This window comes from Medicago sativa, chromosome 2, assembly GCF_051527215.1.
Source record: "Medicago sativa cultivar Bolivia chromosome 2, Bolivia_mono, whole genome shotgun sequence".
NCBI lineage: Eukaryota > Viridiplantae > Streptophyta > Magnoliopsida > Fabales > Fabaceae > Medicago > Medicago sativa.
In genome coordinates, this window is record NC_140750.1 from 7,911,179 (window position 1) to 7,926,262 (window position 15,084).

General features: G+C 32.7%; 1 protein-coding gene across 1 annotated transcript; it reads left to right on the forward strand.

Moving 5' to 3' along the window:
* The first annotated feature begins 9,601 nt into the window (after positions 1–9,601).
* PUB17 (plant U-box 17) lies at positions 9,602–14,607 on the forward strand. Its single transcript, XM_085742562.1, has 2 exons — positions 9,602–12,073; positions 14,135–14,607. Exon 1 carries the CDS (start codon positions 9,915–9,917, stop codon positions 12,069–12,071), a length of 2,157 nt encoding a protein of 718 aa, XP_085598688.1. The 5' UTR covers positions 9,602–9,914; the 3' UTR covers positions 12,072–12,073; positions 14,135–14,607.
* Positions 14,608–15,084: the final 477 nt, after the last annotated feature.

Below are 15,084 nucleotides of genomic sequence, written 5' to 3' on the forward strand. Positions count from 1 at the left end.
TATCTTAGTATTTTTCATATGTGAATTATTCAAAAAAATTAATTAATTGTGAGATTTGTGATCGAAAATAGTTAGTTTATTGCAAATATGTTCACAAAGTATATTGTTTTTGTTGTGAATTGTTTAAATGTTCTACTTTTAGTACATTGGGTTTGTTAGCAAGTAAGGGCTTAAGTGATTTGAAACATATTAGTCAAAGAATGACGCAATAGGAAAATAGTGTCAAACATATGACTGATATGAATACTTGGAATGATTTGAGAATAAGATTAGATAAAATTCAGACAATTGATGAACACTTGTAAGAAGAAAGTATGAAAGAGAAAGAACGTTGTAGACAAGTTTTGCATAGAATATCTTGAGATGTGAAATGTTATGCTAAGAATAATCTTCCATATCTAACGTTTTACTTAACTTTGTTAGGTTTGGTTCGGTTGTATTTTGATAACTCAAACGTTTTACTTAGCTTTGTGAGGTTTGGTTTGGTTGTATTTTGATAACTTAAAATGTCAATATAGTTAGAATGTTCATCGTCATAATTGATACAAGTCTTTTTATCGTGTTTTCCCTAAAGTCCGTAAAATTTCAGGATCGGAACTAACTACATTTAAGGCCTAAGCCTTTTAGGTCTTGCAAAACAAAGCATAACTAGGATCAGTTTATTCTAGGTAATACTTGGGTGACATAATATTTGGTGACATTGGTAAACCTAAATGTTACAAGTGTACAAAAAAAAAAAAAAAAAAAAAACCTTGTGAAAGAGAGAGAGGAAAGCCACTTGTGACATTGTGGTTCACCAATATTACTAAGAGTATTACTTTTCCCACCCTATGGCCTTCTAGTGCGCCCTGCAAATATTCCAAAAATACCCCTGGTCCGGATTATGTTTTCCGAACCAGATTGTTAGTTACTTCCGGAACATAAAATCCGGACCAGATGTTGTGCGCTTTTTTGTGTCCTTCTTTGATGTCAAGGGTCTCTGTTGACCGTTATATGAACCCCACACAAGCTGAAATGCTATTGCAGGGTTCATATGAACGGTCAACAATGACCATGACACCACAAACTCTCCTACAAAACTTAAAAAATTTGAAGAAAATTGAAGAAAAGAGATGAAGAGATTTCCGGAAAATTAAATCCGAACAAAAACGATATGAATATTTTGTGTCTTTCTTTGATGTCAAGGGTCTCTGTTGACCGTTATATGAACCCCACACAAGCTGCAATGCAATTGCAGGGTTCATAGGAACGGTCAATAATGACCATGACACCACAAACACTCCTACAAAACTTAAAAAATTTGAAGAGAATGGAAGAAAAGAGGTGGAGTGAAGAATGAATGTATTTGTTGAAGATGGAAGCCTATTTATAGCCTAAAAAAAGTCCTAGGTTATTAATACAGTCAATGAAAACGTGTTAGTGGTTGTAACCGTCCAAACCCACATTGATGGCTCTCTTTCAAAAGTGTTGAGTCATTCCGGATTATACATTCCGGAATGTCCTTAGTCCTACAAAGAAGTGCCAACTTTTCCCTCATTCACATAATCGCATTAATCCGGAAAGTATATTCCGGAAAACAAAGGTGCATTCCGGATTTTATATTCCGGAATGCCTCAATGCCATGGCCGGTGGTCTGCACCACACGTTTTTTACAGTGGTCAAGTCAAAAAAACGTGTTTTACCACGCTTTTTGACTGCATTTATGGCTTCCCAACCATTTTTCACCCACCCCTCCCTATAAATACCCTTCCAAACCCCACCATTTCTCACGCCATCCCTCTCCTCCTCTTCTTCCTTCTACAAACATGGTTTTCCATCGTTGGCCTTTCATAGATAAGGGTCTCGATGAAAACTTGCAGGGTTTGTATGAACGGTCAATGAGGATGGAACCGCGCTGCAATGAAGGACGATTCATCTGAGGGTCATGTGGGTCAGTGTGGTTATTAGCTTCGCCTGTATGGGCGTATGTCTGAGCACCCCCCACCTCCCTCAGGGGCATTGGTTTCTTCTTCCCGCACTCCTCTTCCCCCTCCTCCGGTTTTCCTCCAATAGCCAAGCTACTGCTATGTCCTATCACATAGCAGTGGTTAGGCTCTTAGGAGATTAGAATTAGGCTCTTAGGAGATTAGAAATAGATTTAGGATCTTATGTAATAAGCTTAAAAAGCTTGAAAATTATTGTAATGTATTGTTCATATATTAATAAAATGAGTAGTTTTTTTGTTTGTGTCTTTTTATTTTTGTTTTTTATTTTATTCGCATTTTATTTTACGAATTGTAGAGCTTAAAATTGCAAAAGTTCTGCTAAAATAGTATTCCGGGTTTTAAAATCCGGAAACCACTGAAGAATACTAACAATCCATTCCGGAATACGAAATCCGGACCAGAGATAAAATTGGAAAAAAATAGGGCGCGCGAGGAAATGCATAGGGTGGAAAAAGTAATACTCTATTACTAAATGCAATGTCACCCAATTGATACTCGTTTATTCTCATCCCTACCTCTCATGCTCCTCGTCCATATTGACTTGCCGTGAGAGTTTTTATACTATGCCATCGGACATACTTATTACAATGGATTTCGACCACCCTTTGTTACTTGAAGTGGCACGGGCTTCCCTTACAACTTTTTTCCAAACAAATATTTTAGTCTTAACATGTTACTTATTATAGAAATCAACATATTCGATTAATTATTTTTTAATGAAACTTATGAAGTATTAATTAATATTAGTGCAATTTTTCTAATTCTTTTAATGGCCGCTTCCAACATAGAGTTAGGTACTTTTTTTTTTTTTTTTTTTTATGATGGCAAGGACACGTTTAACTGATTTCGATAATATCCACAAATTATTTCTAGCTAGTTGAATATTAAAACATAATTTAGAGAACAAAAAGGCTGAAATACTTTTTAGCCACAGAAAGGACAACATTAATTAAATTAAACCATTAACAACTTTGGACCATCTCTTTCCAAGTTCCTGATCCATATGTGCCTGTGGTGCACATTAGAAGGAAGGACAAATCCTTCGTTTATTTAATTGTGAGGAACATAAGCTAAGGTTTGACTAATGACTTTGGCCTGCCTTTATTCATAGGTAAGGAAATTGTGCGATCCTTTTTTTTTTGGTCAAAAGAAATTTGTGTGATCTTAACAATTTGAAATCCCCGTGGTCGGTCATTTTGTTGGACCAGAAAAACAGTAACCTTTCTTAGAGGTGAAAGAATGAATCACTTGTGCCTTCACTCAAAGGGCACTCATTTCTTCTAGCGAGTTTTATTTTTGGCTCAAAACTCACAAATTAAGAAGATGCAACATTTGCCACTTGTCAAAATCTCATGCCTACTAAAATGCACTCTTCCTATGATTGAATTGTGTGAAAACTAGGATAAATTAATGATTAAAAAAATATGTGAAGATTAATAATGTTTTTGAATATGAATGTACAAAATATTTTTTGCATGCCAACAAAAGTGCATGTTATAACAAACAAAAATAATAATAATATGTATAGATGAATAAAATGTGAACTGAATTCCCTAAAAAAAAATATGAACTGAATTGTCTTAGTAGGACTATGAATGGATTATCTTATACTTGAACTCAGTTATTGACTTTGAAGAAATACAACGTGGATCAAGTGAATTAATCTTATTCAAAACGGCTAAAACTTTATTATTATTTTCTAATAACACAGCTAACACAAGTACGTATGATTATAAAATTCCTTTTCACGTTCATGATAATAGTCCTATAGTACGTAGATATATACCTGAAATGACGATTTAATTTTAATGAAAAGAAGTTTTGAATGGGATGACATTCATGAATGGGCCACGCGTTATGTTCGTTGAGGTGGGCCACACTTTAGTGTTTTTCTTTTTTTGGTCAAGAGTGTTTTTCTTATTTTCTCTATAATTTACCTTCACAAACACTTTTATATTTAACAAAGTAGTTTAAATAACTTGTAGAGAGAGATAAACTCCTTAGAATGTGTTTTTTAAATTTGTATAAAATGTTTTTCTAAAATAAATTAGGTGTGTATGTATTAGAAGTATATGTAAAGTCTATATACTCCCTCCGTCCCATATTACTTGACCTATTTAGAATATTTGCACTATTTATGTAACATGTTTTGACTCTATTTTTCTACTAATATATAAAAACAAAATATAGCATATAAGATGTTGTTAGATTCGTCTCGATTAATATTTTCAAAATATCAAATTTTCGTAATTTTTTCTACTAGATTATTAAAGAAATTTAAATTTAAAATTGTGCATTGGCATACGTGACGGAGTCAACTAGGTCAAGTAATATGGACGGTGGGAGTATAATATAATTGTACAAGACTATAGTCTAAGAACTAAATAGAGAAGCATGTTTAAGACTAATAAAGGTCGTGATTCTCACAATTATGCTGCCGTGATGCTAAAATTAAATTGTGATCCTACAATTTTTATGCAATAATCCTATAATCTCAGTATTAATGTTCCAATAAAAATTGATTAATCATAGCAGTCAACTTGGCGTTTGGAGTGGTTCTTCCTAGTTCTAGTCAAAGTAGTGAATGAAACTCCCATTTACCTCCAAGTTACACACGCAACTAAGTAAGGTAGCATCACGTAAGGACTTCATAATCGCGTGGTCCCATCATGCTTCTCAAGTCAACCTCTTTTTTGTAAAAACACTTGACACCAAATCTAATCTTTCTTTTTTACTGCACTCATGCTGAATTTTACTGAACATGGAAATGTTATTTGTAAAATAAGTATGTCTTTTTGTTGTTAATGATAACTTGGAAAAGTAGATAAATAAATTCAAACACATATTAACACATGTATATTTGTAATTTAGTAAAAAACAAACTAGCTACCTCTTTGGTCAAAATATAAGTGACATAATTTGACTATGTGAACTATTCACGTAATATACTTTGATAGTATATTTTAGGGTCTTATTAACGAGTGCCTCCGGGGCACTCTTTAAGCATGCTAATAAAAAGTAATTATTCTTTCAAAATTTAAAAGTTTTCAATTTTCAATGCACTGATTACACAAACTTTTATAAAAAATTACTATTTCAGGTCCTTAACCAGTGCCCCGAGGACACTAGTTAACATTTCCCTATATTTTATTATATATAAATATAAATGGTATCATATACGATGTTGATTTGTAAAAAAAGAATAAGATATTGTTGGATTTGTCTCGATGAATATTTTTAAAATACCAAATTTATATAATTTATACCAATAAATAATTAAAAATATTATATTAAACTTCCAAGATGTGCATTGATATGTGTGCAACAATCAATAATGTCACTTATTTTAAAACAAATAGAGCAATAAATTTGTAATAAATATCATGATGTGGTTAATTTACTTAATTCTATAATAATCTTAAATTAGAATGCTTACTCATGAATTTATTTGTGTGTGTTAACCATTAAGTTTCCATCAGAATGAGCTCTGATAATTAGAAGTTCGTTTGATAGATAAGTTAAGTTTGACTATAAATTATTTCTAGAAATCAAACTCATTTATTTACGAAGAAATGCGGTCAAATTAATAGTAATACCATGTTTTCAAGTTGTTAAAAGAATAATCTGAAAGAATAAAAAAATAGGCTTTATTATAAAAAGAAGCCCAAAATTTTAGCACACCTAATTTAAAGGAAGCCGTTAAATTAAATAAAGAAATAAGGTCCCCGACCTAAAAAAAACAAACATGGTGTCCGTGAATTTAACTCAGTTGATAGAGATATTGCATATTATATGCATGAGTTAGGGTTTGATTCTCAATAAAAAAATTAAATGTCAAATTAATTGTGAGGGCCAAGGGGGAATTTATGAAGGTTGTTGCTAATGCACAGAGAAAGCGGTGGTCAATGGAAGATTATGACTTTGGTTGGATTTAACCAACATGTGTAGGCAAAAAAAAATACTCCCTCCGTTTCAAAATACATGTCCAAGTTAACCAATTCACATATGCCAATGCACAATTTTGACCGTTAATATCTTTAATTATCTAAAGTAAAAAATTATAAAAATTTAATATTTTGAAAATATTTGTCGAGACAAATCAAACAACATCTTACATGCTAATATTTGTATTTATACATTAGTTAAAAAGTATGGTCAAAGTAAGTCAAGTGAATAGTGCACATTGCAAAAATTGGACATATATTTTGAAACGGAGGGAGTATTAAAAAGTGACATAGTTGAAGGTGAATTGATGGTGCAAATTTTGAGGGATGGCGATTTACTAATGCAAATAGAAATGGGTATAGAGTCGCAGAGGTCATTGATGGTGGTGGTGCTTTGGAGCTATTGGTTGGATATTCCAGGAAAACTGCGATTGAACTGGAAGACAGGTGGTGGCATGAATTTTTTATTTTTTAAGTATTTTATTAACAGGTTATAACCGGTAAAAAGTAAGGGTCCATGGATGAACCACTTTTAGGAAGGTCCATATTAGGGGCACCCATGTTTTATTACTTATTATTATTACTCAAATAATCCAAGAGTGCAAAAAACATACAAGAATCTCCTATCACCTATACATATATTTCATGATCAACCAAATTACAGAGTGCACGTGGATACGTTTTTATTATACATGTAGATACCATTTAAGCTACTCGCCCCTTGTCTATGACGGATTTTATCCGCATATACCGAAATGCATGAGTATTTTTTGCCATCCCTTGATCTTTAACAAATTCTCAAAGAATCTTACACGTGACAATCCTTTGTAGGGAAAAGTTGACTTGTGCCCTTAAAACACAAGTTAATGAATCAAATAGGAAGTACTGTAATATTTTTTGTTGGAATATGTGCATTAAATTTAATTTTTAAATTTGTACGTAATTAATAGAATGCACAAAATTTGTGAGAATGTTTCTACTTTTGGGTTTCTTAACATTTGTGAAAATGTTTCTACTTTTGGGTTTCTTAACATGTGTCATAAGAGCACAAGTTAACAAGACTCTACAAATACATTGATTAAAAACCATTTTTAATTACATGACTTAAATTACATTTAAATAAATACTAATGCTTAAATGCTTCCGTCCCCAGTTATGCTTAAATTTTTTGTCATAATAAAAACAACTAATCAGAAACCATTTTTAATGACAAGAATTAAATTATTAAATTACATTTACAACATTGCAGTTTGAAGGATTGTTATTGCCGGCCCTTCATTCAAAAGAATGAGATCAAGCCTATAAAAAAAAAACGTAAATTTAAGAAAAAAACAAAATTACTGTAAATCAATTGATAGTAATAATATGTCAATTATTTTTTTATTTTTGAGGGAATGTCAATTAAAATTTTCACGTGGCATCTCCTGACAATTTTTAATCCCTGCGCAATAAAAAAAATGTAGGGGCAATTTGGGCCCTAAAAATTTGTTTATTGAAATAAATTCCTTTAAAAATGCTTTAATTGCAATTAAAAAAAACGATTTCATGACATTAAACCATTGCTCCATCCTCCCTTTATTTATGACAAAAATAAAATTGTTTTAACTGCAGTTTAAAACAACCATTCAAAGCTGTACCAAAAAAAAAAAACCATTCAAAGTTCATAAAAAAAAACCATTCAAACAAATAAATAAAATACAGAAGAAATATTTATCATTGATAAATTTTACAAATATACTAGACAAATATTTATCATTGTTTTTTTCGAAAGAAAAATATCTATCATTGTTAAGTATTTCAACATACATAAGAAAATCCTTTAAAAAAAAACATACATAATAAAATATTGGGTCCTGTTAACCGGTGCCCCCGGGGCACTGGTTAAGCATACTATAAAAGAAAATTATTACCATTAAGGAAACTGCTTTTGACTTTATTATAGATTAATTACACAATTTCAATGCATTAACTACTACTCCCTCCGTTTCAAAATATATGTCCAATTTTTGCAATGTGCACTATTCACTTGACTTACTTTGACCATACTTTTTAACTAATGTATAAATACAAATATTAGCATGTAAGATGTTGTTTGATTTGTCTCGACAAATATTTTCAAAATATTAAATTTTTATAATTTTTTACTTTAGATAATTAAAGATATTAACGGTCAAAATTGTGCATTGGCATATGTGAAGTGGTTAACTTGGACATGTATTTTGAAACGGAGGGAGTATATAATTTCCTTTTTCATATCCTTAACCAGGGTCCCGAGGTCACCGATTAGCATTTCTCTAAAATATTTTATTATTGATACATAAAAGATACATAAAAAAACTTAAGATAAAAAAAATATCAATGATAAATATAAGCACATTTCCTTAAAAAAAAACTTAAGATAAGTGTTTGTCATTTTGTTACGAGGTTTTTTTTTTTTTATCACTAATATGTTACGAAGTTTTTTTTATCACTAATATGCTACGAAGTTTTTTTTTTATCACTAATAAATAGTATATTAGTGATAAACTGTCAAGGGATACACATGCAAGATTTTTTTGTCCTTTGAAAATTTCATGCAAGAATTCAGACATGCTATTCAAAAACACTTTTTTAAATATTGGTGTCCCAATTTTAAATTAAAGCAACCTAACCTACAGGGGCGAAGCTAAGTTAAACCTATGGGGTAGCATTGGCTACCCCAATTTTTTTTGTTTTATTTGAATAAATAAGCATAATTTATATTTAGCTACCCCAATAATATATATTTAGCTACCTCAAATAAGTTTATTTATCATAAGTTAGCTTGATAGATTTATTTCATCTTATTTTTTGTATAGTTTAGGTCTTTTTAACAACTACAAAGAGAGTTTTGTTAGCAATGAAATTTGTCAATACACGATTCAAACATAAAATAAAGAAAAAATTTCTTGCAAATTACTTAGTTGCTTACAATAAAAAATAAAAATAAAATTTTTATATTTGGCCCCCTCGTAAAAAAGTTGCTAGCTTTGCCGCTGCTAACCTAAGCAATAAAAAGTTCCAAACGGCAAAAAATCTAACCATCCCCTATTTCCATTCCTTGTGGGGAAAAAGAAAATGTGACACACACATATCAAGAAACTGCAAACAATATGGACTTTAGGTAAATCTGATATCATAACCAAGAAAAGCAAACTAATAGGACATCAAAGAGGTACCCCCACTTCCTTTCACAAGCAAAGTCAATGCCAATACAACCCCACACAATACCACCAAATTTCCCATTTAAACCTCACTCCAAACAACACTACTACTAAAAACCTCAACCTATACCAATAACACCATAAATGTAATTTCTAACAAAAGCCTACCCATCTTTATATTTTTAGAGGGTTGACAAGGTGTACCCATCTTTAATCTACTATTTCTTTTACTCCTCTTTTCCCTTATCTTACAACAAAGCAAAGAAAAGAAAAAAACCTAAAAAGAAAAAAACCAAAAAAATGAATGGACTAGAATCTACATAACCAATTCGTCAAACTTAGGAAAAGTCATTGTCACAAGTCTGCATTATTTTTTTTTCCACGTTACACATAAATTAAATAATTTATTAGAAATTATAAGAATACAAAAAGTCTTTGGAAATTCAGTCCAAATTTTTTATTTATTAATTTTCCTCTCATACGCGGATTCAGCCGAATTTTTTTTCTTTTCAATCTCAATTTTTTTTCCATCTTTATCTATTTGTTCTTCTTAATCCTTTCAACATTCAAACATAACTGTTTCATAGTCTTTCTTACCTATTTCCTATGTTATTGTTTGCAATAATTTCCCACAAAAGAAAATTCCGCAGATCTGTCGGAAAATTTGCCAAGATTGTTCCTTTTTACCATAAAAGTGTTTAGTTTCCAAAATTATCATCTGGGTTTTCAAGATTTTTTTTCTTAAAAGAGTGGAATTTCAAAAGGGGTTTCAGAAACCCTAGAATTTTCATTTTGTGATTGAAATGGCTTCAGGGGCAATTTTCTCATCTCTGCGGCGGCGAAGATCACCAACGTTGGAAGCTTTTCTGGCTCCGGTTGATTTAAGCGACGTTGCTTTGGTTCAAACCCTTGTAACGGTTGTGAATGAGCTTGTGTGTTGTTTTTCAAAGCGTTCATTTTTCTTCCAGAGGAAAAATACACGTTCTTTGATTAGAAAAGTTGAGGTTTTTCAGGTTCTGTTGGAGTATTTGAAAGATTCTGGTTCGGGTTCGGTTCTTCCGGCTACTGGGTTGCTTTGTCTGAAAGAGCTTTATTTGTTGCTGTATAGGTCAAAGATTCTGCTTGATTATTGCGCGCAATCGAGTAAGTTGTGGCTTTTGCTTCAAAATCATTCAATTTCGGGTCATTTTCATGATTTGAATCAAGAGATTTCGACGCTTTTGGATGTTTTTCCTGTTAAGGATGTTTGTTTGAGTAAGGATGTTAGGGAACAGGTTGAGCTTTTGTTGAAGCAATCAAGGAGGGCTAAGCTTTTTATTGATATGGAGGATGATGCTCTTAGGGTTCGTTTCTTTGAGTTTCTTGATCAGTTTGAGAATGGGAGGATTCCTGATTCGGAAGAATTGCGAAGTTTTTACGTTGATAAGTTGCAGATTATGAATGCTGCTTGTTGTAGAACTGAAATTGAGGCTTTGGAGGAGCAGATTGTTAACCATGAGGGTGATATTGAGCCTACAGTTTCTGTGCTTAAAGGGTTGGTGGCCATGACGCGGTATTGTAGGTTTTTGATATTTGGATTTGAGGAAGATGAGCATGATTTGGAAAATGGAAGTCAGAAGAAGATCAAGAAGGGTTTGATTACTCAAGAAATTGCTGATACATTTTTAACTGTTCCAAAGGACTTTTGTTGCCCGATATCGTTGGATTTGATGAGAGATCCGGTGATTATTTCCACCGGTCAAACTTATGATAGGAGCTCCATTTCTAGGTGGATGGATGAAGGGCATACAACTTGCCCAAAGACAGGTCAAACACTTGCTCACACTCGTCTTGTCCCGAATCGTGCCTTGAGGAATTTGATTGTGCAGTGGTGTAGTGCTCATGGAATTCCCCTTGAACCACCAGAGGTGATGGAAGCAATGGGTGAAGCTTTTGCATCTGCTTGTCCCACCAAAGCTGCCCTTGAAGCCAATAGAGCAACTGCAAATCTTCTCATTCAACAACTCGCTAATGGATCGCAATCTGGAAAGACTATAGCTGCCAGGGAGATTCGATTGCTTGCAAAAACCGGCAGAGAAAATCGCGCTTTCCTTGCAGAAGCGGGGGCAATTCCTTATCTTAGGGACTTGCTTTCGTCGCCTAATTCTGTTGCTCAGGAGAATTCAGTTACTGCATTGCTCAACCTTTCCATATATGACAAGAACAAAAGCCGGATCATGGACGAGGCAAGTTGTCTTGTATCAATTGTTAATGTTTTGAGATTCGGGCATACAACAGAAGCAAGGGAAAATGCTGCTGCAACATTGTTCAGCTTATCAGCAGTTCATGACTATAAGAAGATAATCGCGGACGAGACCGGAGCTGTTGAAGCCCTAGCAGGGCTGTTACAAGATGGGACTCCAAGAGGAAAGAAGGATGCAGTAACAGCTTTGTTCAATCTTTCCACACACACCGAGAATTGTGTTAGAATGATTGAGGCAGGAGCAGTAACAGCTTTAGTTGAGGCTTTAGGGAATGAAGGAGTTGCCGAGGAAGCAGCGGGTGCCATAGCCTTGATCGTTCGACAGCCTTTCGGAGCCAAAGCATTAGTGAATCAGGAAGAGGCAGTAGCTGGGTTGATAGGAATGATGCGTTGTGGAACGCCGAGGGGTAAGGAGAATGCAGTCGCAGCATTGCTCGAGTTATGTCGGAGTGGAGGTTCAGCTGCAACTGAAAGGGTGGTTAAGGCACCAGCTATTGCCGGATTACTTCAAACGCTACTATTTACCGGGACAAAGCGAGCTAGACGTAAAGCTGCTTCACTTGCTAGAGTGTTTCAGAGATGTGAAAATGCATCTCTGCATTATGGTGGATTAGGTGTAGGCTATGCATTTGCTAGCAATTCAGCTCAAACTATAGATTCAAGCTTTGCTGCTGGGGATGTTTCAGTACCAATGTCAATCTCTGTACCTGTAATATAGTGGTATAATACTTTTTCTGTATTTGTAATTGTTACGTTCACAATTTTTATTTTAAGTCTTTACAGATTCTTTCATTGAAACTTTATAAAGTCATAAAAAAATTGTCACCAATACCATATGTATTCTCTTCCAAGAGATACATGAATGTTGTTGACAAGTTAGGTTCATCACATGTGTAACGTTGAGTTATATCAAAGACAGAAAAGAGAATGCTCTACAAGAGTTTTAGACCATTTCTTGTGTCATATTTGGTTTTATGATTTTTTTTCCCTTTCTTGGCCACCACTGCATATTAATCTTAATGGTCCCAATTGAAAGGGTTTTTCCTAGAGTAGTAAAATCCCACTTAATGTTCACAATTGATGATTACAATGGGGCCTAACTGTGCTCATGCCATCATTTCATTTGAATGTAAACCATTCTGCTTGCATTTTTTATTTTCTTGCATTGATTAGATGGAGACTTGTGTGCTATTGGAGACATTTATGCTGGTCATGTTATTATTACATTTACCACAAATTCATAAACAATGTTGCAAATATGCACTGTTCTTTTTTTAGGAAAGAATCTACACTATGCTTCTTGTCTTCATGTGGCAGTCTAGTTATTTGTATCTAGTTAGAACTTGTACATTGGGCTAGAGTTTCTGAAGTTAATATTGTATGGCCTATTACAATAGCATTTTTTTATAATTGAGTGAATTACAGTTTTGGTACTTAAAATGTAATAATTGAATAATTTAGTTCTTCAATATAAGGACTAATTTTGTCACTTAATATATTGAGAAATCAAATTATTTGATTCCTACAATTTCAAGTACCAAAATGATGATTCACTATTATGTTTGATATCACGGTAGATATGTCGGAATCATGATGATCCACCGTAATTTTGTAAAAACTACAATGTGTAGCTTTTGAAAATCATGGTACCTTGATTCTGACATTCCTATCGTGATATCAAACATAGACTAAAACATTCTTCCTCAATCTTTAATTATAAGATGTAAAAAAAAGGTCAAATAGTTGATGTATTTGATTCAAATTTTAGATAAAGTATATTAACTTTTTTTAAACCAAGATTGCTTTATACGTTGAAAGTGGTTAACTTTTAAATAAGTCTCAAATATTGAGAGATTAGTTTTCACAGTTATTTGCAAGAAAAATGGTGATTCACTTGTTATTTATAGGTATAATTCTGCCTGTTCTTTGTAATCACTTTTTGCATAAAGTGTGTTTGTATGAATCCCATTTGTTGTCTAATCTCTAGTCTTTGGTCAACAAATTAGCTGGCAGTTTTTTCATTGAGTTGCTTCTTGCTGGAGATTCCCATGTGTAACATGTAGGAATACTAAATTCTTAGTTAACACACTCCACAAGTTCTCTACCAAGATGAGAATCTTCTAGACAATAAGGATAAGTTTCTTTTCTTTCTTTATGAGTTCATGTCCACGATGACATCAATAGAACTTTTTTTTTCATGGAATAATGTTAGAACGAAGGTAGATCACAGAAATGATGTTTTGTGCCTAGATTTTTGATTCATGTGTGCTAGGTAAAAGCAATTACTATGTATTTGTGTCATGAAAAGGTACAAGTACAAGGGGTATATTTATTTTTTGTAGAATTTTTTCAGCTTATTTTATGAAAGATATTGGAAAGTTGTAAGATATTTCAAAGATGAGATTATTCTTGAAATAAAAGTTGAGTGGTGCATAATAGTCATGAGAATAATCACTTATTCTACTACTACTTCTTCTTTCACATTCCACATAATGACTCGTATGACTTATTGACCACCGATTTGCTTCAATTACATTATTGCCATTGGTTAACGTCAGAAAAATATTGAATTGAATTTTTTTAATTTGAAATGAAGAATGTGGTGTTCAAAAGTTTGTTTGTATGTGTATAAGTTTGTTGGTATGTATTTGACTCGTTAAAGTGATTAATTTTACTAAAATGAGAAAATCTAGAATTAATTAATAATAATATTATTGATTTGTTAATCCACGATTGGTATTATTTTTTTACACTCTAACGTGAGTTGTTTACAAATTTCAGAGTATAAAACAGAAAACCACCTCGAATGGAGCCTATGGTTTTGTTTGGAGGTCGCAAGAGAAAAGAATGGAGAGCTTTGGAGGTATATGAATGGAAGAGAAATGAAGTCTTCACCTCCCTTTATTTCAATTTTTTTGGGTAAATCTTCCATTTCAATTTTTAGGTGCAAGAATTTGAATTCCTTATATTTTACCTTAAATTATTTAAACCAATAAGAAAATTGTTAGAAATTTGTGATTTCAAATTCTTTCTTTCTAGACATTCAAAGCAACTGAAGTAGGGGTTCCATTCCTTGAAATTCCATGTGGTCCAAACAATGTGTTATGGACATAGTCAGTCACGGTAGCTTGATTCCACTATCTATTTTGTCGTTAATGATGTAGTCACTGTTGATTGCAGTGTTCCAAATTATTGACACCATAGCTCCATAAACCTCTCTTTGAAAGCAAATTTGATGATTTTAATTAGGCACATATACATGTCTCATTGATTGATTTTAATTGTATCATTCCAAGCTTGATTTTCTTGATATGAAATATTTGGCACGGGTGAGGTAAGGTGGGACATGTCTTTAGCATCATAGTGTTTAATATTCAAGATTAAATTAATTGGATGCTAAAGTAAGTGGAGGCACAAAGGACACAATTTAAAAACAATCGGAGATTTTGCTAGACTCATACTTAAAGACATGAAGGTGGTTGAGCTTGAGTGATAAGCCACATTTAGAGTAAAAAGGTCGCTAATGATAACAATATCACTTTATGAAAATAGGGGTGCGAATACGATGAGTTGAATTAGACTTTGCAATATTTAAGTCTGATATAATATAGGGCTAGTTTGAACAATTAACCCTAAAAATTATAAGGTTTAAGATTGGTCTATAACATATCATATGCTTATTTTGTAGAGTTGTATTTTGAAAGTCTAATATGATTTGTTAACCTGTTTAA

What these genes read in the sequence shown, in the direction of transcription:
- PUB17 (XM_085742562.1), top strand. Translation starts at nt 9,915, where the DNA reads ATGGCTTCAGGGGCAATTTTCTCATCTCTGCGGCGGCGAAGATCACCA.